This window comes from Talpa occidentalis, unplaced genomic scaffold, assembly GCF_014898055.3.
Source record: "Talpa occidentalis isolate TD23 unplaced genomic scaffold, MPIMG_talOcc4v2.1, whole genome shotgun sequence".
Lineage (NCBI taxonomy): Eukaryota > Metazoa > Chordata > Mammalia > Eulipotyphla > Talpidae > Talpa > Talpa occidentalis.
The window spans coordinates 144,505,336-144,531,647 of record NW_026555331.1 but is presented as its reverse complement, the minus strand read 5'-3'; the positions used below and the strand labels follow the sequence as shown (position 1 = coordinate 144,531,647).

Here is a 26,312-nt window from a genome sequence, read left to right as displayed (position 1 = left end):
GTTATATTTATTTTAATGTGTATTTAAATTTAAGTATAATATAGATCCTATCTTAAAGTATGTGCTTTATCTCTTTTAAATTCTCTTGGTCCACTTACATATTGGTTCTTTAGTGAGACACAATAGCACAAGAATAACTTTTGCATTAAACCAGCATGATTAAATGAAGACTAAAGAAATAACATAAAAGCAATAAGACTTTGTAGTCAACCCTTGAAAGTTTTGCATTTTGAGTTTATTTGTGTGAAAGGCTTACCCAGGTTTCCTATTTCACTGGCTAACCGCTGCCGATACATTTATCAAAGGCCTTTTGGTTCTTTGCGGTGGACTTGGTGTCTGGCTGTCCGGGATGCTCCGAAGACCCAGCTCCTGGCCTCCCTTTGACTCTTGCTCTTACAGGCTGCCCTGCAAGTTGGGGGCCACGGGGAGAGGCTGCACCAGTGCCGGGAGGTCTTGCTGCTGACTTACAAGTCCATCCCCATGCAAGTGGACGGGGAGCCGTGCCGCCTGGCCCCGGCGATGATTCGGATCTCTTTGCGGAACCAGGCCAACATGGTGCAGAAGAGCAAGCGGAGGACGTCCATGCCTCTGCTCAATGAGTGAGTGTGCCCCTCGCTGCCCGGTTGCCATGGGGCCACGGAGGGGAGCATGTGCATGGGCCAGCCCCACTGCGCCGAGGGCGGGAAGGCCAGGACACAGCACTTCCTTGCTCTCCTCCTGTCTTCCTCCTGTTTACTGAGCAGCGGCCCTGCTTCACTTGACTGCACAGTGCACTAGATGGAGGATTCCTCTCTGACCACTCGAGTCTGTATGTACTAGGATTAGGGGAAAATCATTCAGGGTGACTAGATCATGAGATGCATCAAGATGGAGGTGTCCTGTAGGTTCTGCTTTAAGAAGGCGTGCTGTCGGCCATCTCCTCGCCAGGCCACTGGCAGGAGGGTAGCAGAGGTGGATTTCAGGTCCTCTCTGTACACACTGTGGCCCCTCTGCCTGCGGCCCCTCTCTGCTGCTCCCACTGTGGGCTTGTGTGTTCTCTGGTGTTTTAGCTCAAGTTGCCCTTCTCGGTGGCATCCGAGTGTCTAGATTTAACCCGACCCATGACTTTGCACCTGAACAAAACTTGTCCTTCCCGAACCCTTTCCTTTCTGAGGAGGCTTTTGATTAACTGACTTGAGATCTGGTGATAATGACAAACTATAGTTTGTCAAAGTTTAGAATGCATGTGCATTTCATAGCGCCCCTTAGTAAGTTAATGACTGAGAGGTCTACTTGGGATGGGACAGAGGGATGGAGAAAGTGGGGGTTCAGGAATCTTTTTTGAGGACCTGCCATCTATTATGCGTATGTGCCTGACCTGACTAAAGGCCCTTTCAGGCCCTTTCCGGGCTCAGCCACACGTTACTCTTCTGTCCTGGTGAGAGAGCTGTGGGACATGGTTCCTGTCTGTCCTGAGTGGCTGGCATCCTGTCACGCCTGTGAACCAAGGGGATGCTCTGCCACGTATTTACTGCATCAGTATGACCACCGGCAGAAGAGTCTGGAAGGCACAGGGGTACGCGTGCCTTCGCTCACTGCCAGGATGGGACCTCAGCGCTGTGGGCGGCGGACGTAGGGGGCAGCATGAGACGGTGCTCAAGGCCATTTAGGTTTTGACATCTGCTGCTAAGTCTGAAACTGAGGTGAACCATGGCCCCTCCTCCGCTTCCTTCTTTCCCGAGTCACCCTGACTCTCCAGCATTTTCTCCACATCTTTATCAGGAGGGTTTGTTTAGCTGCATCTGTTGTTTTGGTTACATTCTGTAGCGTGTGGAGCTCTCAGCTCATTGTGGACACTTTCTTTCTCCAATCCCTAAGTTTCTGTGGTGAAAAGGTAGTGTATGTGGTTGACCATAGTCTCTTCAAAATAGAAAGGTTAGATTTAAGTTCTGAACACTTGGTTTGGAGAAAGTTCTGAACTACTAAGAGAGACAGCCTGGTGACCCACCATGTCTGGGGTCACCTATAGTTTGTGGAGAAGCTAAAATAGAACCAAGGAGTCCTTAATATCTAAAGAACCTCCATTTTCATACCTGATGTTTCTATATTTAATAAACTTATCAGACATAATATTGTTTTCAGGGGATTAGTTCCAAACCGCTTTTGCCCTTGAGAAAGAATTTGCTCAGTGACTGTACTTTTCAGAATATGTTTGGGCTTCTCCACGCAAAAGACAAATGTAAATGGTTTATTTTCATACTCCTGGCACAGGTGATGACCTGTGAGGATGTTCAGGAAGCAGCCTCAACTCAGAAATACACTTACTTTCCACCAGGGGGCTGTGGTGTCTCCATCTAAGTAGCGGTAGCCTGTGCTGCAGGTGAAGGATAAATCACAGTATTAACAAGGTTTTTGTTAAGACAAGATATAAAACATAAAAAAAGAAGTCTATTACTAGCTTATGAAAGTTATCAATCAGCACTTTATTTTCAGAATGTCACTACAGGTAGCAAAACACCTAGTTACAGTAAAATATTTACTAACTAGACCTTCCTTTCTAGACCTTCCTCCGCTGATCCTACATAACCTTTGCCACTAAATTGCCTCTTGAGTTTCACTAGGATCCGTATTTTGAGAGAGAACTTCATCCACTGATTTCCCAGTGGAGTTTTCAGTTTAAGGGCAGCCTGACCCTGTGCACCTTTCTACAAAGAAGTTTTCAAATCTACAGTCTTAAGATTTTCCCTGTTCTGTGAGTGGATGAAATGTTCACTCTCACAGCTAAGACAGAAAAAGATAACTCACGTGATTCTCTCTTTCCTTCCTTCTTCTCACCTTCCTGCCTTCCTTCCCTCCTTTTCTTCCTTTTTTCCTCCCTTTTCCTTTCTTAATTTTCGCTATTTCTTCTGTTTCTTTGTCTGCCTTTTTTCAGAAGAAAGAGAACGGGTTTGAAGTGCCTTGTGTTGGGAGTGGGGATAACTTCTCAGTCTGGAGAGCTTTTCAATTCACCTTAAGGAGCCATTCTTTCATAGCATGTTAATTAAATATTTGTGAGGGGGCCTCCCGGGTGGCACAGCGGGTTGAACACAGCTCTGCGAAGCTGTCCTCAGCCTCTGCATTGCGGGTTCGATTCCCGGTCAGAGGGAGATCCCCACATGGTGCAGCAGACCTCTCCTGTCTCACCTGCTGCTCCCCTCAGCAATGTTTTTGGTCCATCTGCCTGTTCTGCTCCCCACTCTGTCTCTGGTGAATCCTCTCACTCTCCCGCACCTCTGGCCTGTACCCCAGCTATTGTATAAATAAAAAATAAATCTTAAAAAAAGTCTTTATTAAGAAAAATAATAATTAAATAAATAATTGTGATCTAAGTGGTGTGGTATCCTAAACAACTGGGTCCTTTTTCCACTGGGATGCTGGGTGCTTCTTATGGGTGTGCCCTTCTTCTGGGGGACCTTATCTGCACCCCAGGTTTCATTCATGATGGATTAGCTAACAAGTCTCAGATCGATGTCTTCAGCCCAGAGCTTCTGTGAAGAACTGAAGACTCACACCCAAATATCTTTGTTGATGTCCTTCCCTGGATGCCTCATGGTCATCTGAGACCATGCGCCACACACTGGACTCACCAGCTCCATTCCCTGTGCCTTCCCTCCTCACCACCAGTGACCCGCTTCCATTCCCACTGTGTGAGCGGAACCCCCCTTCTCAGTCACTGTGCTCCTGACCCCTGGAGTCACCTGTTACACAGTCAGCAGGCTGGCTTTCTCACGCTCCAACATCTGCCTTCCATTTACTACCCAAGTCGTTAACTCTCACACCATCTAGTTCTTCTGTTAGTAACGCAGCTGTAGTCGAGGGCTGCGTTAGTTCTTCTCAGCAGCGTTGCTGAAATGTGCCCACGCTTCCTTTTCTTGCTTCCAGCGCTGACCACTTCACACAATGCTGTTTCGACTAGACTGGTCTGACAGTTCTTTATAAAAATGTGAAGTCTGTGTTCCCTCTCTTGACAGGGCTTTTGGGTTAGTGCTTTCTTTACCCTCATCTTCCTGTGCTCCAGAGGCAAGTGCTGTTCCTGAAGCAGCAGCCTGTCTCCTGCATCATTTTTTTGCATTTCTCTTGCGGTGCCCACTTTACCTCCTTCTCATCTGCTGACTCTTGCTCAAGTTCAAGATCCCGCTCAAGTACCACTTTCCCCGAGAATCCCTTTCTAGCTACTTCTAGCCTTTCAATACACCTATCTGTGGTTCTATAGCACTTTTATTTACTTTCATCATACAATTTATCAAAAGGAATATAACCCTTGCTTATTTTTGCATCTCTTCTCTTGGTGAGGTCCTAGAGTTTCCTCTTGAGTCCTCCACGCTTGTTCTGTGTCTGAGACTCACTGTTGACGTGTTGAATAAATGGTTTCCCCATGGATCAGAGTATGGAGCATGTCCGTTAAGTTCCTCAGAAATTTTTTCTCCAACAATATAAATATAAATCTCGTTAATATAAAAATTAAATAGATGTCTAAATTTTTATGGTACTAAGTGGAAGATACATGCTTAAAAATGTCCAGATCTGGGTCACTGGCTAGCTGGATGAATTCTCATGAGAAACAATTGAAGAGCAGGCCTTTGTAAAGTCACTAGGTCTCCATGTGTGCAAAAGTACATTTTCTAAAAAAAATTTCTTGGCTTATTATTCCATTTGCTGTCACTGTATCTAAACTGAAAGGTGATGTTCCATTGTGATCAACACACTCAACCCACATTCATACAGAAGTGGCTTATTTTTTCATGATGATTTATGAATCTGCTCAAAATATGAACTCCAGTAAATATCTTCTCCCCAGAATAGAGGAGATTGATCTAGGTTCGTGTTTATGTCCTAATTACAAGCAGCCAGGTAAATTTGATCATGCTCTCTGTTTGTAAGGCAACTTTGTGTGAGAGCAGAAATTTATAATTAGGTGTTTAGGGAGACCTTAAGTTGGCTATGATCCTGAGTTTTTAGTAATTAAGACAATGAGTCATCCAAGGGCAGGATTTGTGGTGGGCAAATTTTGATTCAGGCAGCTGAATGCCAACATCCTGGGCTCTGAGATGTATCATTGATTCTGAAAGTCCTTTGAGACCTGAGCTGGAATCAACTCACGGTTGACATTGTGTGTGAACTTACCTGCCCAGCAGTAATAGGGATGGGTGGGGAGCTCTCTCTGTGGCCACCAAGCAGAAACTGTCCCCATGATTTGGAGAGAATAATTATGTAGTAAATGTGACAGGACATTATGGATTTAGTTTCTTAAATTGTACAGTTTGTTTTTTTCTTATAGTCACTGAAAACTCTCCTTTATAGAAAAGAGAGCAAGGGAGCGAGAAGAGGGAGAAGTGTATGATTTTACCTTTCTACCAAAGTTAAGAGTGGAATTACAGCATCACAGGGATAACTTGGGCTTTCTCGGTATTACCTGTAGAATTCGTAAAAATCCTTAGCTGTTTAATGGAAGGAAGTTAAAGTCTTTGTTGAGTTGCTGTCTTCAAGATGGTTTTATCTTTTGACATGACCATTCCCGCAATGCCTTGGAACTGTGAGGACTGTGTTAAAGGACTGAACTTATCTTGACTCTCCTCAGAGATGAGTTTATGGTGCCTGCCTGCCCTCTGGTGTGTGTTAGCATGTGAGTAGGTTAGTGTGAGTGTGGGAGTAGGTGAGTGTGAGAGGGTGTGTGTGTGTGAATGTGAGTGTGTGTGTGTGCACCTCATTCCCCTCCTTGGATGGCCTGAATGATCTAGAATGAGAAGAGCATGACCCCCGCTCTCCCTCAGCACAGCCCCGCACCTGCCCGCGCTCCCCTCTGTGGCTTGCCCGGAGCCAGCCCTGCCTCCTGTCCTGCTGGCTTCATCTCCACCACCGGCTTCTTGGATAACGTCCGTGGCTGGCTCGATTGTCCCTTTCTTCTCACTCACTGTTTGGTGACGCGCTCATTTAATTTCTGTTTCAATTTTGTGTGTCTCTCTCTCTCTCCTGGCTTGTCCCTGTCTGTCCACGCTGTGTGCTGACTGTCTGCGCTGCTCATTCCCTGCTGCCTGTAGCGTCCATCAGGTGCAAGCCACTGACCTGCGGAGAGTGTCTGCCCCCCCGGGCTCCTTCACCATGTGAGTACAGCCTTCCTTTCTATGTCCGCCGCCCCGTGTCCTCATCTCTCCAGGTGTGCTGATCGGCCCCAGAGCCGCCTCTGCCACTTGCCTTCTTTAGTCTTCTCTGATGAGATGGAGTTCAGAAGTCTGTGTGTTCTATTTATCTCAATCCTCTAAGAATCCATAGTTTTGGGTTTTGAATAGATACTTAGGGGTCTGTAGCTATAGAAGATGATCTAAAATTCCGTACTCAGCATCGGTTTTTGGAAGGTTTGTGATACTATAAGACCGATTCCTTCATCTCTGGCACAGGCACCGCGTTGAGGAAGTGCCAGCCCCCTTCATCTGTGGATGGATGGATTCCTAACACGTGTGGAGGGTTGAGTATACATGTTTGCATTTTTCTGAGTGGGGCATCATGGTTAAATAAAATATTGATGATCCAGTCTTCATTGAGCTAGCAAAACATATTTTGCCCGTAGTGATTTGTATTTAATTTGCACTATGTCTTTTTTTTCTGGTGAAAGCAAATGAAATGAAAATGATCTTTAGTACTTCACTTACTTGCATCTTCTGTTTTCTCAGCTAGCCTCTGTCATGGTTTAGGTACTGTTATAGGTACTTTGTACACATTGCATAAATTTACTCCCCCCAAGCCCCTATGTCATGTGTGGTATTATTACCACTAGGATATACTCGAGGAATCTGATGCACAGAGAGGTTAAGTAACTGGTCCAAGGTCACACAGCTAGTGAGTGGTAGACTGGAATTCCCACTCAGAGTTCATGCTCTTAATTTATAATCTGCCACTCTTTATTATCTATCAGGATCCTAATGTGATTCTCAATGCTCAATTGAATGATCACTGTTTCAAAAACAATCTTTTTGGTATTTGCTCACAGAATTAGTGTCATCCTCATTGGAGGTCACAATTACATTTCTCAAGCTTTACCGGGGTGGCATTCATTACTTCAATTCTATGTCGGTGTGTATCGCACACTTGACTCAGGCTACTAGAAAGATTTGACTATGTCTTCTTACGCATCTTTGTTCCCAGCCCTGATCACAGATGTTAACTCAAAATATTCTGAAATCAAATGCAACTGTTGGTTGGAAGAATGAATGAATGAAAGACTACCTATCTAGACAGAACTGTACTATATCAACAGCAAAGGATATGCCAAAGTAATTCCTCAGGTCCAGTTATATAGTTAACTCTAGATTTAAAGATACACATTTTATTTTTTTCATTTATTGCAAAATGTTTTTAAAGCATTATTTTGTACTTGATGAGTAGCAGACAAGGCTTTCTATTTGGTATAGAGTGGTGAACACAACAGAGCTACCTCCCTAGAACTTTACACTGAGTGTTCAAGGAATCAGTAAGAAATAGCCTAGTTACCATGTGGAGGCCTTTGCTAGGTGTGTTTAATATTCTGTGTAAACCCTGTTCAAAAGATTGGAGTGCAGGGGATGACTCACAGTGATTGTGATTTTTAGTGCTCTTTTTTTTACATAGGTTTTTTATTAGCTTTAATTTTATACATTAATTAGAACTTTTTATTTACTTTATTATTTATATTTTTACATCATTTTTCATTTTTGCACAATGTATGCATTTTCATCTTGGTTATAGTCCCCATACAATTCCCACCCCCCTTGCTTTGATCCTATAAAATCCTATAGATTTTATATCTAAATATAACTGATGACTGTTTACATAGTAAAAATATGTGAGGTTAATATTTTAAAAATTAGCAAGCAAAACACTGTCAATGTCATTTTTTTTACATTTAAAAAATGAAGAGCAAGGACCTGGAGAAAAATCCAAGCAAAACAACACAGGAGGCATATTTCTAAGTCACAAGGATATCTGAGCTTCCACCCACTCTCACCCTGACACCCGCTGTTTTCAGCAATGTTCCAGAACTCCATTAATGCCATTTTGGTTCTTATGCACATCCGGACTCCATTATCCTGAGCTAAACTTCATCTGTGTTTTTGACTCTCAGATCAGCCATTCTCTGCCCTGAATGATTTTTTTTTTTATACAGATCATCTTTTCTTTGGGAGATGACTATTATTCTGCTGTTACTGAAGTAAATGTTGCTTTCCTAAAGCAACTTGAATCATCTTGCATTCTCTCTGGCTTTCTGATGACTTTTTCTGGTTGAGGGAGTGGGTCATAGTGGTGACAGTGGAATGTGTGGGTGATTAGACATTGCAACATACTTCTTTTGTCTGTAAACCTGGGGAGTTTCAGCTTTACACAAAGAAGAATCTTGAAATTTTTTTTGATCGTGTGTCCATATATAAATGGTGCATTTCAATCAAAGCTATTTAGTGGCTTCAGCCAATAGAACAAACATAGCAAAACCAAGTAGAATATTTCAACACAAATCTTGTACCATGTAGGTTGTGGGTTTTTTTGACATCAGAAAAATATTTAATTCCTAGATTTGATACACAATGCAATTTATAATCTAGCCATTTCTACTTTCTTTTTGAAAACTGAGATATAATCACCATATAATCTTATCTTAGAGGTTAGAGGTGTACAACATAATGATTCGATATTTGTATATAATGTGAAATGATCTCCACAATTAATCTAGATAACGCCCAGCACCACACCTACAGTGTTCTTCCTTATAATGAGAACTTTTAAGATCTACTCTTACAGCAATTTTCACAGATACAATACAGGATTAGTAACTATAATTGTAATGCTTGATAATACACCCCCTTATTTACTTTATAACAGGTTGTTTGTACATTTTGACCTAGCATAGGCCTATGATATGTTTTGAGTTAATTTTTGTATTATATGTGAGGTTTAGGTTGAGATTCATTTTTTTTTTTTTTTTTGGCATGTAGATATTCAGTGGTTCCAGCACCATTTGCTGAAAAGACTGTCTTTTCCTATTGAATTGGGTTTCCATCTTCAAAAAAATCAGTTGTCTTCCTCAGTCTACAGCTATCATTCACTCTTCAGAGTACTCATTTAGGTGCTTTTTGAATTCTGCTAAGGTTCTGTACTACATTCATTGGAGAAGAAAGAATGGCATGTTTACCCAGAATCAGAAATCCTCCTCTGCCTTTGAAAGCAGGGGCTACCATGTTGTATGCCCTTCATGCACACTGCAGTCATGCAGGAGAACCCTAGTTAAACTCAGCAGAACTGCTATGCAGAGATCAGTGTATTTCAAGTACAGCCAACATATGTTAAATACAATTTGCTGTCTTGAGCAGCACTTAACAAATAAACGTAAACAAGATACCTCTCAATGCCAAATTGTATGGATTAGGCTCTTACCTTGGGGAAGGCAGAGTTAGACACAGATCCAGGAAAAAAGGCCTGAATTGTCATATTTGACCACAAGCTGAATCTGATTAAGCTTTCTAAAACTGCTTTCAATAAGTGAAGGCTTCTTGATAAAGTAAGAAAGTAAATTAATTTTTGTTCTGAGAAGAAAGGAAGTTTTACTAAGAGAAAGAGAAATGTTTTCAATCTGTGTTTGGTTTGTTTGTTTTTTAAAAACACGGTTCTGTCCTGGATTGAGTTTAAGAATTTTATTGTTGGGAAACTACCAGGACAGAGCTGAGAATCTTCCATCTTTATGACTGAAGGGAACATACATAATCGGTCACAGAAAGTTTAAAATTCACGTGGCTCTGACCAGGGAAGCAAACTGGTCCTTGGAAGGGCTTTTTAAAATCCTGGGATTCAGTTTTCTGACTAGTCACATCTAACCTTTTGTTTTAATATTTTCTTGAACTTGTGTAATGGGCTATAAAAGGTTCTGTTTATTTTGTTTGTTTAATGCTAGTCTTTAATTTTTTATAGTAAAATTTATTTATTTATTTATATTTTACATCATTGTTCATTTTTGTACAATGTTTGCTTTCTCCTCTCAGGTGTCATTCCGCACCATCATCATAATCTCTTGTGCTCTTCTCTCCCCTGTCCTGATCCCTCTCCTTCCCCCTCCTCTGCAGAATGTCTCTGATTTATAGTTGCCTGTTAATTTTGTTTTTTTTTTTTTAATTGTTATTGTTTTTTTTTCTCCTGATCCCTTATTTGGTTTCCCTATATTCTTCCTATAAGTGAAACCATGCAATACTTTTCTGTTTCCTTCTGGCTTATTTCACTGAGCATAATCCCTTCCAGCTCCATCCATGTTGCTGCGAATGGCATGAGTTTATCTTTTTTTGTTGCTGAGTAATATTCCATTGTGTATATGTACCACATCTTCTTGATCCAGTCATCTATTTTTGGGCATTTGGCTTGTTTCCATAGCTTATCTGTTATAAGTAGTGCTGCAGTAAACATAGGGTTGCAGGTACCCTTTTGAATTAATGTTTTTGTATCCTTTGGGTAGATCCCTAGGAGTGGAATTGCTAGGTCATATTGTAGCTCCATTTTTAGTAGACTGAGGAATCTCCACATGGCTTTCCATAGTGGTTGGACCAGTTTGCACTCCCACCAGCAGTGTAGGAGAGTTCCTTTTTTCTCTACATCTTTACCAACATTTGTTGTTGCTATTTTTTTTTTTTAATATATGCCAATCTCACTGGCGTAATGTGATATTTCTTTGTGTTTTTGATTTGTATTTCCCTGATTATAAGGGATGTTGAACATTTATTGAAAAACCTGTTGAATACTGGCCTTTTAACTAGCAAATAAGACTTGATTTATTTTGCTCAGAAACCTTTCTCTTTTCCTTTCTTTTTTTCCCTCTAAATTCCACTCTGCCAGATTATATCAGGGAGAAGTTAATGCCTGAACCATGTAGACATTTACCTGCTTGTCTCTGTAAACTCTGAAGTAACCAAGATGTCAGGCAGGGTTTGCCTTAGGATGAGCAAAGCTGCTGAAGGCTAACACACAAGCCTTCCAGGGAAGCTTAGCATGAGCACACTTCAGGGCCAGTTAAATCTCCAGAAGATGCTTCTTGTCTGGAGTAACATCCATCCAGATTTCAGTTTTCTGTCTTATAACTCTGGGTCATTTTTTTTCTGGACTCCCAAACTTAATTGTGAGGGTACATAAAGGTCCTAAGCACTGAAAAAGTGAATATATTTGTATTTAATGCTTTTGTTATTATTACTGTATCCCTCATTGATTATCTCTGAGTAGGACTTGTACTTATTGTAACTGACTTTCTATATTTTGTGATTGATGTCATTGAGCATGGATTACTTCTAAAGAGGGAGAAAAAAAGCAAAATTAAGGTCATATTTTTATAAAAACAGGAGAAAATGACCATGTCCTTACTCTTGAAAGACATGTCGTTTGCTCAGTCTCAGAGCCAGGGAAGCATATTTCTATAAAACAAATATACCAAATTGAAAATTCCAAAAGAAGAGGTTACGAGGACTTCATCTCATTCCAATACCCAAACATGAAGCCAAACTACAACGCAGATAACTCCTTCCCCTCTGGGTTCTGTGGGTTTCCTCCAGGAGTCTCCTTCCCCTGCCTGTGCTTCTGTTCCCACCCAGAAGGCCAGAGGGGTCTAGTGACTTAAAGTGGGAGCCAGATACAAGTCTCTAACTGAAGCCACAGGCCTTTCTCTGTTTGTAGTACCCCCATAATGGCAGCCTTCTGCTTTGAGAATCTGGGGGAGCCCTGCTTTTGTTCACGTGACAGTGACTATAGATTAACCTTTTTGTACTTCAGTTTTTCAGGTATTTTTAAAAAATATGAACTAGCATCTCTGAAGTTATGATAAAATTCAGGGCATGACTCTCGACTCTATAAAAATCTGCCCCAAAGGGATCTGATTTGCTATGGGACATGGCAGTGTCATCCTTTGCCCTTGACCCTCCCCGGGTGACCTGGCTCTGCCCTGATGCATTAAGTCCATGCTCAACTCTGCTCTCGCGAGTACCCAACTGGGTTTGTCCTTTTCTTTTTTTCATTTAGCCAGACAGGTAATATATACCTGGTATTATGCTAAACACTTTGAGTTGTGATCAATTTCAATACCCACAACTGCAAGCAGGCGACAATTGCTATTTTTCCCATTCCATCAGGGAGAATACGATGAATGAGATTTGATAGGAAACTTGGCTAAGATCAGATGTTAAAACAGTCACACCATGAAGTTTAACACCGGGGGTCTTGGCTTTGAAGGCAGCATTTACAGCACTGAAATCTGCTGTCAATATAAACTCTGATAACTTTTCTATGTGTATCTGTGTTTATTTATACATATGTAATTTATGTATTTTAATCAAATTATATCATGGAAACTTCACTTTTTTTAGAAAATTTGACTCAGTCCGAATCTCTGTCCTACTTTCTTTTACTTACTTATAGACACCTGTGCTGTTGGCTTGCCGTCCACTCTAATCACCTTATTATCACTTAATTCCTCTGTTAAAACCCTATGTCCAAACAGTCACATTCTGAGATACTGAGATTAGGACCTCAGCCTATGAATTTTGGGTAGACACAGTCCCCATAGAATATGACCATTCTAGTTAATTTGATTGAATTTTAATTTTTTCTCACTATAAAGATTGAACTCTGTGTGTTTAGTTGTACTGATGGTTTAATTTCTTAAAATCTTTCTAAAGAAAGTTTGAAAGTGGAGCTAAAGGACATTGCTCTTGCAATGATAGTAGATTTTCAGTATTCATTATATAGATATAATTAAGGTTATTGACCCGTTTGGATCCAGATTTATTTTCTGTAAAATAAGTTGGTTGGACTTTAAATTTTTGTTTCAATCTGAATCCCTAACACATTGTTATAATAAAAGCAACTGTAGAAAAACATACAGACTGTAAGTGGAAAAAGAAAGAAGTAATTCCTCTAGCACTCTCCACCCAGGGGAGACCAAATACTTTTAGAAAGTAGTTATTCATATCTTCAGAGAAACCATTACTACTGCAGTATTAATGGAGTTGCTGAATTCAAAGAGGAAAAACAGAAAAATTTCAGATTTTACTCCAGAACTGCAATACTAACTGATACTACATCTGCCATGGAGTAAAACGAACTCATCAATGACACAAAATCTAGATGTTTGTCTCAAGCATTCCAAGAGGGTGTGTAATTTGGATTGCTTTTTTGGAGGTGGTAATGAACTGCAATGTGGGTTTCATTTGCATGGCGTTTCAATTTAATTATACCAAAGGCAATTGAATTTTCCCGGTCTGTCATCATACATTGAAACACTTAAATGAAAAGAGTACATTTTTAAAGGCATAATAAGAAAATGCTTGCTTATACAAGGTTTAATTAATCCTTAGGACTCATCACTTTTGGTGTCAGAAAATGAAACTCTACAAATGAATTCGGCAAGTTCCCAAGTTGGAACTAAGATATTTGACTAAGATGAAAGTGGCATTGGAAGAGATACAAATAAGACAAAGAGGCTCAAGCTTTTCATTTTATATTACAGAAAACTGCAATTAGTTTTAAAAAATTAATCCTCTAGACTACTCCAACGAACGGTGATTTATGTCCTCCAATTGGGACATAAATAAGTCTTTTGGTTTGATGCCTTTTCATTGCCAGGCAGAGTAAATACGATCATGTATTTCCACAAAGGAAGGTTCTTGGCTTATGAATATGTTAGACTTCTGCCTTTGTCATCCAAGTACCTCATTCGTTTACTCTTAAAATTATATCTTAGGAAATGTTTTCTCAAGTTTTACTATCAAACTTTACAAAAGTTAGTTTTGTTGACTAGGATTCTGATTTTCAAGTTCTTTTTCTAATGACTCCAGACAAATGAGCAGTAGGTAAAAGCCCTTAATCATCGGATCAGGATTAGAGAAAGGTGATGTGAAGTTTCCTTCGAATTGGCTAACTGCAGAGTTGGAAGGGAGAGTCAGAATCTAAGGGTGCTCCAGTTCTTTCCTCTTGGATTTCTGACAGGGAGATGAGATAATGGGGACTCGTCTATTACAAGTGGGGTGGGCTGACTGCCCCACCAGCTGTAGGTTGCTGAGTAATGGAGCCAAGGTGCCTTACCTTTCTCCAGTATGTAGTATATAGATATACTTAAATGTATATCCAGACTCAAATGTAGATAGTACCGCTGAGTAGTCCAGACCTTGGCAGGCCATGGTCGACCTGGAGGGAAAAAATAAGCCCAAACAAATAGTCGGTACAAACTTCCATTTACAAAATAAATATGAGGCATTGCATGTCCAGCATGGTGGCTGTACTTAGTAACACTCTATTACGTATTTGAAAGTGACTCAGAGAGCAAATCTAAAAAATTCTCATCACACACACGAAAATGTAGTCATGGTGAGGGATGTTAATTAGACTTATTGTGGTGATCATTTTGTAGTATATACAAATACTGAATCATTCTGTTTTACATACACCTGATGCTAATGTGTTATGTAAATTATACCCCCATAAAAAAGAAAACAAAACAAGTAACATAGTAAAATACTAATTACTTAGTAAGGAAAAATGTCCTTGTAAATTTTCTTTGATGCCCAGGTTTTAGGAAAGTATATGTCCTTTAAATAAAATGTTTTCTATAGAAAACTAAAACCACTTGAGAAATGTTTCTTATGTAATATCTGTTCAGGACAATAGTTACTCTTTCTTTTTTTTTTTAAAGATTTATTTATTTATACAAGAACTGGGGTACAGGTCAGATGCACAGGAGGGTGAGAGGATTCACCAGAGACAGAGTAGGGAACAGAACAGGCAGACTGATGAAATACATTGCTGAGGGGAGCAGCGGGCAAGACAGGAGAGGTCTGCTGTGCCATGTGGGATTCTCGCCAGCTGCCTGGGATCAAACCCACACTGCAGAGGCTGCGGACAGCTTCACGGTGTGGCTCTCAACTGCCTGCGCCACCAGGGAGGCCCCATTTCTTGATAGAAAGCAAAATATGAAGTCCTTTCCTTCCAGGCCTGTTCCCTAAAGATGCAGCCAGACTTCACCATGATTCTCCTCATGAACATGTTTTCTTAAGCGTGCATTCACCCTTCCCACACTAATTGGGGCTATGCTCTTTCTCACCCTTAGCACCCAGCATATTGACTTTCACTCCATGATTGCACTCAGCATGCTGGCTCCTTCTTTGATTATTCTTAAGAAAAATTCCACATTCTTGATTTTTTTTTCAGTTGGTTTATAGGCTAAGTAAGTTTTGAATATTTAAAAATTATAACATCTGTAGGGTTTTTTTTGTATAAATGTCATTTTAATATTACATATAGATAATACTACCTCTTGAGTCATCACAGTGCTGACAGTTACTAGAACATGAGCTAATAAACCAGCAATTTTAAACCTGATTTTAGTTTCCTTCACGATCTAGATGAAAGACCACAAGTGTTTCCTTCCATGAAAATTTTTAAACTATGCAAATCCTAATACATGTTTCACCCTGCTTTGCAGCAAAACCAATTTCTATTTCAATTGCAAATAAGAACAGGGCACTATAACAACGGTTTATGATTGCAAAAGCAAGAAATCTCTTTTTTTTTTAGCATTTTAAATACAAAGTAAGGGTAAAGTTTTCCTTTGTTTGATATATATAAAATTGAAACCTGAAGTAAAAAATGTCTGTCTGAGCACATGAGAACCTAGTCATTGATGGCTCCAAAAGTAACATTGTCTTACTATGTCTCATTGGTTCAAGCTCAATGCTTCCTTGCTCCTTGTGAGATAGTGATGACTGAACCTCTGTGCAATCAGCAACAACAGAGTCTGTGTGTCTTTGTAGACTACTGTATAATAGTAACCCATGTAAGTGTCTCATGATAGAATCTTTAGTCATTTTTAATAACCAGGAAACCTCCTTTGCATCAACTCACCGCACAAAACAGAAATGATTCTGGCCTGGTGTGGAGAGACAGGGCTCTATTTGTTCCCATTCAATTCTTGACTGTTCTTTATCCCAGCCATTGAAATTGCAGAATTTGACTGCAAAAAAGTGCACATTCCCTTGACCTTTAATTTCCATCCCCCTTCATTTCCTGTGGTATTTAATCCTTTGCCTTTATCATGATATTTGTTCAAATTCCCTACTCTGCCAGTGTAAAAGAATGTACGTGGGAGCTTCACATCTAAAACTCTTATTCTGAAAGGTTTTTTTCCCAAAAGGTTGCTATTCCTCGTGGCCAGTTCAGCAAGTACCAGGCAGGAGATGCTTGTGTTTCATGAGATTTAAATGTGTAGATGGTATCGAGTCACTTCTTCATTCATAATAACAAGGGACGAGCCAGAGAATCGACTCTGCACTCATAGCCTATTTTAATTATATGTAAGCCAGCATATATTTTTTGATATATATCTTGCTTAAAGTTCACATTGTTTTGCTAGGAGCCCCTGTGACTGATGAGCTCAGTGACTTAGAACCCTATTCTGGCCCAAGTGGGAGGAGAAAAGCCAAGAAATAGAAACTGTGGAGAGAAATTGAGACTCTTTAGGAAGAATTTACAAATGTCTGTGGCTGTCTGGGATATACCATCATGTGCATTAACCCTGGACAAAGATCTGGCAGAGACCAAACGGTCCTTTGACTATCAGAAAGGAATAGAGAATCTGATAGACCAGCAGGTATGGAATTAGATGACATCCAAGTCTCCCTTGGTCCTATAATGCTTTAATTCCATGCCCTTTCAGAGATCTAAAAGGAGGGTTGTCTTAAAACATTAGTCAACTAGGACATATTGTATTTGTCACCTCACACAGGGATGTCTTGAGGCCAAAAACTTATTCAACTTCTGTCACAAGAGGATTAACCTTTAAAAGTACTTTCTCCAGAAAAACATGTCAGGCAATGGGAGCTCGTGATTGTTCCTGCTAAGGTGATTTTCCTTTATCCTTGGTTCCAAACTTAAAAACCCCTTCACTCTTTTAGATTCCAAAGGCATTATTCTTTACTCCAGGCAGAAGACAACTGAATTATTGGAACTTGGCAGATGCCAAAAATCCATTTTAAATCTCGTTCAGAATCCTTGACTCAGTTTGGTTCCCTTGTTCCATGGAAAGAGTCCACGTGACTGTGCTTTTGGGGAGGTTAATGTCAGTGGCAGTTTGATAATGTCTCAGGGTAAATTGCAGCAATTCCTAGCAAGTTGCAAAAGAAGCCATTCAGGATAATTTTATTTAAATAAGGCTTAGCTTGAAAGCTGATGAAAGGATGCAGTGGTAGGTGTGTCTGGTTCACTATCATGTCATTGAAGAACAGGCCATCCCACACTGGTTTACATACCTTCCTGACAGGGGCATCGCCTATTGGGGTGTTTCTTTTCATTGTGTGTCTCCCACTGATGTCAGATGCAAGCAAGCAAGAGCATGATCCAGCATGGATTTGCCTCCATCTAGATCTAGAGTTACATGGAGAAAGGCCAGGAAGATATGGCCAAGTCAGCCTTTTCTCAGGGCTCACAAAGAAAAGCCGCTATTGAGCAGCTCAGAGACATTCCGATGACAAGTTATTCTAAAGCCTCGGAGCGAGGTGCCATGCCAGGGGAATCTGCCTTTTCTGGATTTCATATGTTTGTTCAAAAGCGCTTCTTCCTCTTTTTTTTTTTTTAAAGCACATCTGCTCCTTGAGGACAGGGACTGTCTTTTTTTATATATATAAAGATTTATTTATTCATGCATGAAAGAACCAGGGTACTGAGCAGATGCGTGGGAGGGTGAGAGAATTCACCAGAGACAGAGTGGGGAACAGAACAGGCAGACTTATGAAATACACTGCCGAGGGGAGCAGCGGGCGAGACAGGAGAGGTCTGCCGCACCATGTGGGATTCTCGCTGGCCGGCTGGGATGGAACCAGCGCTGCAGAGGCTGCAGACAGCTTCCCAGTGCTGGGTTCAACCGCCTGTACCACCAGGGAAGGCCCCTCAAAAGCACTTCTTGTAAGCAACACTGGCCAGGCTTATTTTAGGTGCTTGAAGCTGCAGAGAAGAGGAAGAAAATAGTCTTTCAAGTCATGAGTTCACACTAGAAATTAACATTTTAATCAAAGTTCATTTATAAAATCTGGACCAGTTGAAATGGATTGCATTAAAAATTAGTTAGAAATATGCTTTTTATATCTGGGCTACAATCACATACTCTTACATTTACATTGCTTGGGAGATATAAAGCAATTCATTGGTATTATTATAATGATGATGATTATTAAATCAGACTTGAAGGGAGAAAGGCAGACAGAGTTGAGATATATTTCGACTTGTAAAAGAAAACTATATATGAGTAACAAATGATTGCTTCAGTTGGAGTTTATCATAAAACTCCAAGCATCTACAGAATGAGCATTTTAAGGGGCAGGTCTTACATTGAGCCATTTAAGAAACGTTCACAGTAACATGACATTTACAAGGTACAAATGTAGAATAGCCCTATAATTCTGAGGATCTGCCTGTGACATGAATTAGGATTTATAATCTGAAACATCTTTACGTGGACCGTCTCGCCAGCACTCCAAATCCCCACTGGCCTTCTCACCCAGCAGACTAGATGGCCACAGAGCTCAGAACCCTGTCTCCCTACTACTGCGAACAGATTCTCATCCTACTAAGGTGTCATATCTACCAAGTGCTGCTTAGAGCTGCGACCCCGGGCTCTGGTTTCTGTGATGATGGTCTCATGCAGGATGGGATAAGCAGAGACAGGGAGATGGGAGAAGCACCAGGGCACTATGAATAGTAACAGTCCAATACAGTAGATGTTACTGTTGACTGTGTTAACTCCCTGAGGGGCTCTCTCCATTCCTAGTATCAGTCCTGTTTTTAGATCGGAAAATGGTTTAGAGAAGTTAACTTCAGAACTAACATCAAACATAGGCGAATTCACAGTTCTCAGATTGGAAGGATGATATTTCTGATTCTGTATCCCACTTTATACTCGGTGCCAGACTGTCTTCGTATTAAGACAGTAAACTCCGTGTTACTCTAGGTGATTAATTTTTCCAGTGAGGAGAAGGAATTCTGTGGCGTTAGTGATGGAATCTGGAATAATCTGTAAGTGACTGTGCCGAACAAAAGCGCCCAACTCATCCCCTTTATCCAGAGGGGTGTCGGTGCCAGGTATTGGAAATGGAGGTGTTATTAGTCCGAGGACACAGTGTGCACCCAAGAAATGGATCAGAGAAGAGGAGTGTGAAGGCACAGGGAGAAAACTGACCCTAATGGATTGAAAGTCTATGGAAGGCCAATAGAAAACAAACAAAAAAAAACACACCCAAAAAGTGTTATTGGCAGGACGCTCAGAGAGCAGAGATGAGAATTGGGGCTTCAGTGGAGGATCAGTGAGTGTGCAGGGAGTTGTCTCCATGGCCTGCCCTGCCCCAGCATCACAGGGTACCAGCTGTGCATAACCTGGATGGGGGTGGGGTGGGCTTGGGGTTTGGGAAGCCTAGGGCAGTCGTGTTAGTGAGAGTTGTTTTTATCATGGTTCTTGAGAATGTTGGCATTAGGGCATTTGGGAGTTAAGGTCAGTGCCACGACCTTCCACTCTGCACAAGGAGGTCTGGTCTGATATTACAGAGAAGATTAGTGAGAAGGTGACAGGCCCACATCACTGCCTGATTTTTTGGGAACCTCACCATGGCGAATCCCTCAGCTCCTGAAGAGCCTCAATGGCAGTCAGGCTAACAGCCTCCAGCGTGGAGCTTCTGACAGTGGAGGAGTAATTCATGGGAGATGTTGACACAGAGTGAATTGGTGTTTACCCCGCTTGTTCGTCTCGTCTATGCTCTACTAACTTTCTTGGCAAAATTTAATTTTAGAACACTAATGGCAAGGCTATTCCCCAGACTCCAAGGAAGAGCTTTGTCAGTCTCCACCCTCAGCAGGCCACTAATGGAACACTAATATGTTTTGACATAAAAGGGCGCAATTGAATTACTTGGCTTTCATTTAATCTCACCTTACTTTTTCTTCCCCACATTCTCGTCAGTTTTCATGTTCTCAGTTGGCCTGGAAAATTCCAGCCGGGAGAAGATCCAGAGACAAGTTCCCTGAGAAGGAGCTCAGCTCATCAGAAGTGTCTGGGGAGGGTCCTGTTCCTGCCCTGAGTATCTTCCAATTCCTGGCAGCAACAGATGCTGTTGTTTTTAGGCAGAACTTTACTTAGGAGAGCAGTCCTCAGAATAATAATTACCTCGATAAAAGTTAGTATCTACTGAGCACTTACAATGGCCTGGGCATTTTTCTAAGCATGTCACCTGCATTGACTCACTCAATTCTCATCACATCCCCATGAGAGCAGTGTTCTTACCCCCACTTTACCTACGCGGAAACTGAAGCCAGAATTTCCTCATTAACCAGTAATTGGAAGAACTCGACTTCAGTTCCAACCAGTCTGCCTTGCAATCTGAGCTCCTCAGCTCCTCTCTGAGCTGTCTCCTCTGAGATGTTTACTCCAGGGTCCAAATGATTCAGAAGGATTTCCATCATGGCACCTGTGATTGAATGCCCTGAAGTTTGTTGATTGACCTGATGTGAGGCAAGGTCTGAGAGCAGGTTGAATACCAAGGACCCCCATCAGAAAAGAGGGGTTAAGCAAGCTGCTGCTGGTAGGGAAGTGGGGTGGGTTGCATGTTATTGGGGGAAGGTAGGAGTTGACACCAAGAGTGAGAAAGTGTAGGTAGTGGATAGGAGAGAGTGAGAAAAGGTGGGCGAGGGTCTCCATTCTGTTATCTCTTGCTGTATGATCTTGCTGGAGATGAAATGAGATCGTATATGAATTCATTTGGATTCTGAGATGTTCTATTTGGATGACAGCTCTTGTCCTTGCCACTGTAGATCAGGATGGTTGGTGGAGCCCAAGGTTCAGGAGGTGACAGTGTGTGCTTGGGGGGAGGGATAAAAATTATAAACAGGGAGTAGGGGCTTGGTATTTGAGAAAGGGGGTACACACTGGTTAGTCATGGGGAGCTCCTAGAGGTGGGTTGCAAGGACAGGGCTACAGAATCCTGCAGCTGCTGCTGCTGTAGCCAGGTCTGGAACCTGCAGCCCACTGGAGGGCGCTAGAACTCACTGCCCTTTGATCTGTTATCTCAAAAAAATGTCTAACGAGCATTTTCAACGCTGTCCTCCCTCCTACAGTGTCTATGGGGCCACCGCATTCTATGCTCTAGCTCGGCTCAGGTCTGCTTTGCTTGTGGGACAATATTTGCAAATTATAGTCTTTGCAGGTTCACTAGGGTGAACTTGGGAAAGACCAGGCCCCTCAGTTTCAGTAGAAGTATTCAGTACTCTGTTCATGACTTGAATTCTTTCCTATTTCTCACATCCAACACCTAGGCACTTTGCTATAATCCTTATTTTTGCTCTTGCCCTGAGTTATCATATACTTGCATATGGAGATGCTCTCAAAATAATTATTTTTCTACAAATGATTATAGTCAATGAAAAAAATAATCCCCAAATCCCACCACATGCAGATAACAGCTTGGAACGACGAGTGGAACATTTTCTGCTGGCACTTCTCTATGCACATGCAAGCTCTGAAACTCCAATTTCCCCGAAGAAGATTATGCCATATCTCATTTTCCATGACTTTGTTTCACTTAGCACTCTCTTGTCCCCACACTAGCCCCTAAACAAATGCAGTTCTGCACGCTCACTTGAGGTATTAGCCCCGTGCTCTCTCGTATGAGTGGACCAGGCTCCTGACCATCCCCTTGTTGGTCTGTTGCTGATCTGAGCACCACATAAGGTTTCTTGACTGTGACTTTGGTGACAAATCCCTGGGATTCTCGGCATCTTCTAAGAGAAGGGCATGAAACCCAGAGCATCCCTATCTCAGCTCTCAGCCCCTGACTCTGCTACTTCCACTTAGTAGCCTTAAAAACATGTGATTTTAAGTGAACTTAAGGGTCACTTAAGGACACTTAAGGACAACTAGGACAACACTTAAGGACACTTAAGGACACTTAAGGACAACTTAAGGTCACTTAAAATCACGTGACTGTTCTGAAACTCAGTTTCCTTATCTATACATGATGATAGGCAAGGTATTTAAGGTTTGTTCGGATCATTTACAAAAATGCTGTCACACTGTTGCCCACCACAGCTTCATCACTCACATCAGTTTTATTCAGCCATTCAGCCCAGCACACAGGTGACACCCCTAATGGGGGGCAATGAACTGTTAATCAGGGGTGTCTTCTGACCAGCCCCTCAGAAATACCCACCTTATGGTTTTGTGTTGGCTTAGTGGCTCATCCAGTGAAATGAGACACTTTTTACTAGCCTCCATCTTGCTCTAGAATGTGTATGCTTATATCTAAGTCTCTGTGTGGGTGTGATTGAGGGGGTGTGGTGTGCACACGTGCATCTGTAGCTGTTATTTGGGGGGTGAGTAGATTGGGGTCTATATGGTGAATGTTACTGTATTTTGCCTTCAATGAAGTTTTAGGTCAAATAATGAGGTTAAAGATTATTTTTCTCCTTCCATTGTTGCAATGAAATTAAGTGTGTGTGTGTGTGTGTGTGTGAGAGAGAGAGAGAGAGAGAGAGAGAGAGAGAGAGAGAGAGAGAGAGAGAAGCAGGCATAGAGGTATCCTGACAATATTTTTGAAGTATCGCTCCTTCCTTTCATCCGGTCTTTTTTTTCTTCCCTCCTCCTCCAACCCCATATTCCTTGTTTCCTATCTTCTTTCTCTTTTCTCTTTGCCCCCTCTTCCATCTCCCTGCCTTTACTGAAATTGAGGAGTAATGTTATTATTTCTACTTTAGTCAGTGGTGACGTTTGTCCCATCATGTAGGAAAGGAAAAGCAATCCTCTGAGAAAGTTCTCTGAATCACTGAAATGTAAGGATCAGATAACCTTCAAGGACAACTAGGGGTTTTTTTTATATTAATATGTTGAAGAAATATATTTATCTATAGCTGCGATGTTGAAAATTGTATTGTGCTAATGCCCACGATTAAGCTGTTTTGAAAATGTTATACGAGAACATTCAAGGAATCCAGATAGAGAGATCCTGAGGGTAAACAGAGCTACCTTCCAGTTGTTTAATATGTGTCCCGAGCCACTTTGGATTGAATTGCATACTTTATTCCCTTCCTAAAGAAAATACACTGGGCATATTTAAATTTTTCCCTTCGTTTTGGGGTATTTAGAGGCTCGTCATTGTAATATGCTCCAACCCAGAGGTGGTCTCAGACGTGAGTGAAGTGGAGAGAGCAACTTCAGTCTCAGCCCTGTGCTTTCTGGATTCTTGGTCTGATCTGTTATTGTTTCTCTGCTCTTCTGTGAGCTTTACAGGTATATTTACCTAGAGCAGATCTTTACAGCCTTATTCTGCTTCTCACTGGATTAGCTGCAACGAACTCACTGTGGAGCACAACACACGATCCTATTAGAATGTTTAATAAATTAATAGCAAATATGTATGTGACTTCCAGAAGCTTTTTCTGTTTATTGCACTATTCTTGCCTGGATTTCAGAAACTTGAGGTTTCTGGAGAAGTGTTTTGCAGGTAATTTCTGTGCTTGTAAAAAACCCACAATTCTAGTTTGATGACAGTTTTCCTTCGAGGCATGGAGAGACTGTATTGCCTCTAGCCTCTCCTGGTGCTTAGGGCGCCCGGCCCCACACTCTCGTTTACGTCTGACCCCTTGTTCTTGCCTTGCAGCCCCCAGTCTGTCCCAGACCGCCTGAGAATCCGGGTGAACAAAATCAGCCTACAAGACTATGAAGGATTCCACTATGACAAAGAGAAGCTTCGGGAAGCCTGTGAGTTGAACATGCCTAATTGATTTCATGTATTCTGCCTCTTGTTCCTCCTCAGTTTGATGGGTAGATTAGTCTGATGCACAGAACCCTCAGTGATGATCATTGGGCTGAAGAAAATGGAAATCGAAAGGAAAGCAGCAGAATTTTATTCTTCTGTAGATGCCAAGATTTCCTAGTTTATTAATCACCTTAGCCTCAGGCCTGTCTAAAATGAGAAAAACAGAAAATCAGGAAGCCATATGGTATAGTAACTTCTGGAAAATGCTGGAGATAACACAAACCTCTTTCTGGAGTCTGCATTAAGAAATACTCTCCTCATTCTTCATGTAGATGTGACAAATTATCTGTGAAGTCAAACCTAACACTTTCAGCAACTAAAAAATTGTACCATGTCCAGGAAAGTTCCATAGGATAGTCCAGTGCTAAGATAAAGGGTTTCATTGTTTCTGAAATCTTAAATGGAGTCAACATATGAATAACTTTTCAATGCTCATATTTTCCATATGCTTCTATGCATATGTATTTATTAATTCACTTTGCTCTTCACTCACTATGTATTGGGCACATTTTACATTCTACCACTGTGTGTAGCCCTGTCTATATCATGATATATGAGGTAAGTGGGCAAAATAGGCAACAGGAAATTAAAACTATTGGCAGGTTAGATATTAGGGTTCTGAGCTCCTTCATAATGGTGGGGCTCACAGGACAGTGCACTGAAGTCAGAGTAGATGAGGGCAGCACCCCGGGGCAGGTAAGGATGCCAGCTGGAGAAGTGCTGTACAGAACCTGAGATTCTTAAATGAAGTCCAACATGGCCTCCAAGCATGGACCTGCCTGGACTGAAGAGGGAAGTAGTAAAAGGGGCAGAAATGGAGCAGAGGATGCATCCCTTGATAATGACTTCTGCCTTTGGATTCTTGAACCACATTTACATTAGAAAATACAATCTATCTGGGCTTCCCTGTGGCCTAGGGCTTAAGTCTCAGCACTGTCACCTCCAGGGCTTGAGTTCCATCCCCGGCCAGGAAGGTGACCCACATGGTGCAGCAGACCTCGCTTGTCTCACCCGCTGCTCCCCTCAGCAGTGTATTTCAGTAGCTCTGCCCGTTCTGCTCTCCATTCTGTCTCTGGGGAATTCTCTCACCCCTGGAGTGGGTGAGTGGTCTGGAGTGGGGCTTAGTGAATGGGAATCCTGCAATCTGGGAACAGTCTCATGTGAGGTGCAGGCACTTTGGGGTGTGTGGGGGCAGAGAGCCTGGATCTGTTTCCCTGGAAGCCCAGTCTCTGACCATCCCAGGCAATTCTGTGTGATTTCTACTTTCTCAGTTCTTCTGTTTCAGCTTCCTCAACCCTTGTGGTTCTTTTCCTCAAACAGTAATACCCTTTAGTTCCTCCCTACCTTCTTACACTGTCCCTCACTCTCAATCCTTTGGTAGGAAAGTTGGAGGCAGAGGAGGAGTCATCCTCTGAATCTGTGTGCTTTCCTTTTCTAAACGACATTGTATTTTCTTGTGTGTGTGTGTGTGTGTGTGTGTGTGTGTGTAGAAAAACTGGGGTACGGGCCAGAGGTGCAGGGGTGAGAGGATTCCCCAGAGACAGAATGGAGAGCAGAACGGGCAGAGCTACTGAAATACACTGCTGAGGGGAGCAGCAGGTGAGACAAGCGAGGTCTGCTGTACCATGTGAGTCACCTCCCTGGCCGGGGATGGAACTCAAGCCCTGGAGGTGACAGTGCTGAGACTTAAGCCCTAGACCACAGGGAAGCCCAGACAGATTGTATTTTCTAATGTAAATGTGGTTATCAGTGGCAGACCATAATGTTATGGACATAGGTAGATGTAGCTACAATATAAATTGACTTTTTAGAGGCTACTAATTATACAAAATAGTGTTTTATATTCTTTCTTCAAATTTAAACTTAAAATTTTTAAAAACTCAGTAAAGAGAAGGACTCCCAAGTCAATAATGTTTTGCAACTTATTATCAACGCTCAAGAAAGTCAGCTAGGAGTGGGGAGGCATTTGGATCTTTTGGCTAAAATGAGATTTCAGGCTTATCTTGGGATTTCAATGATCTGTTCTATCTTTTCTCTGGTATTGTCCGTCCACCATTGCTGGAGGTGATTGTGATGTTAGTTTTTACAAGAAGTTGCCATTTCCTGGCAGGTGCTTTACTCATCAAATTTTATGTGATAAAGTTTGTATGTGTAGAAACTTCTTATATTAAACTGGAGATGCTGGGAGGTGAGTTGGCTTAAATGTAAGTCCCTTAAACTCAGCTGTGTCTTTACCCCAAAAGAACAAAGAAATTATCAAAAAGGGAAAATTAAGGAGTCATCTCTTTTTAAAGATTTGCGTTTGAAGAAAACAACATATGAATTAGAAGTAAAATTGGCAAATCAATCTTTCTACTAGATGATGCTTCTAACCTGTGACTTCTTGGGAGCCTGTCCTTTGTTATTAGTGATTCTTTGACCATCGCCTTTCTGCCTGACTCCAGCTTGCAAATGACTGCA

At 41.6% G+C, this 26,312-nt stretch overlaps 1 protein-coding gene across 2 annotated transcripts in view; it reads left to right on the top strand.

The window, feature by feature from the left end:
* Window positions 1–26,312, top strand: part of DGKI (diacylglycerol kinase iota) — a 377,484-nt gene that overhangs the window by 247,518 nt on the left and 103,654 nt on the right. Inside the window, exons 20-22 of one of the 2 annotated variants that reach the window (XM_037514044.2) lie at window positions 400–599; window positions 6,057–6,119; window positions 23,694–23,794. In XM_037514044.2, the coding sequence (XP_037369941.2) occupies window positions 400–599; window positions 6,057–6,119; window positions 23,694–23,794 (364 nt within the window). The remainder of the gene's footprint in view (window positions 1–399; window positions 600–6,056; window positions 6,120–23,693; window positions 23,795–26,312) is intronic. The other variant, XM_054692700.1, reaches the window with a different exon arrangement.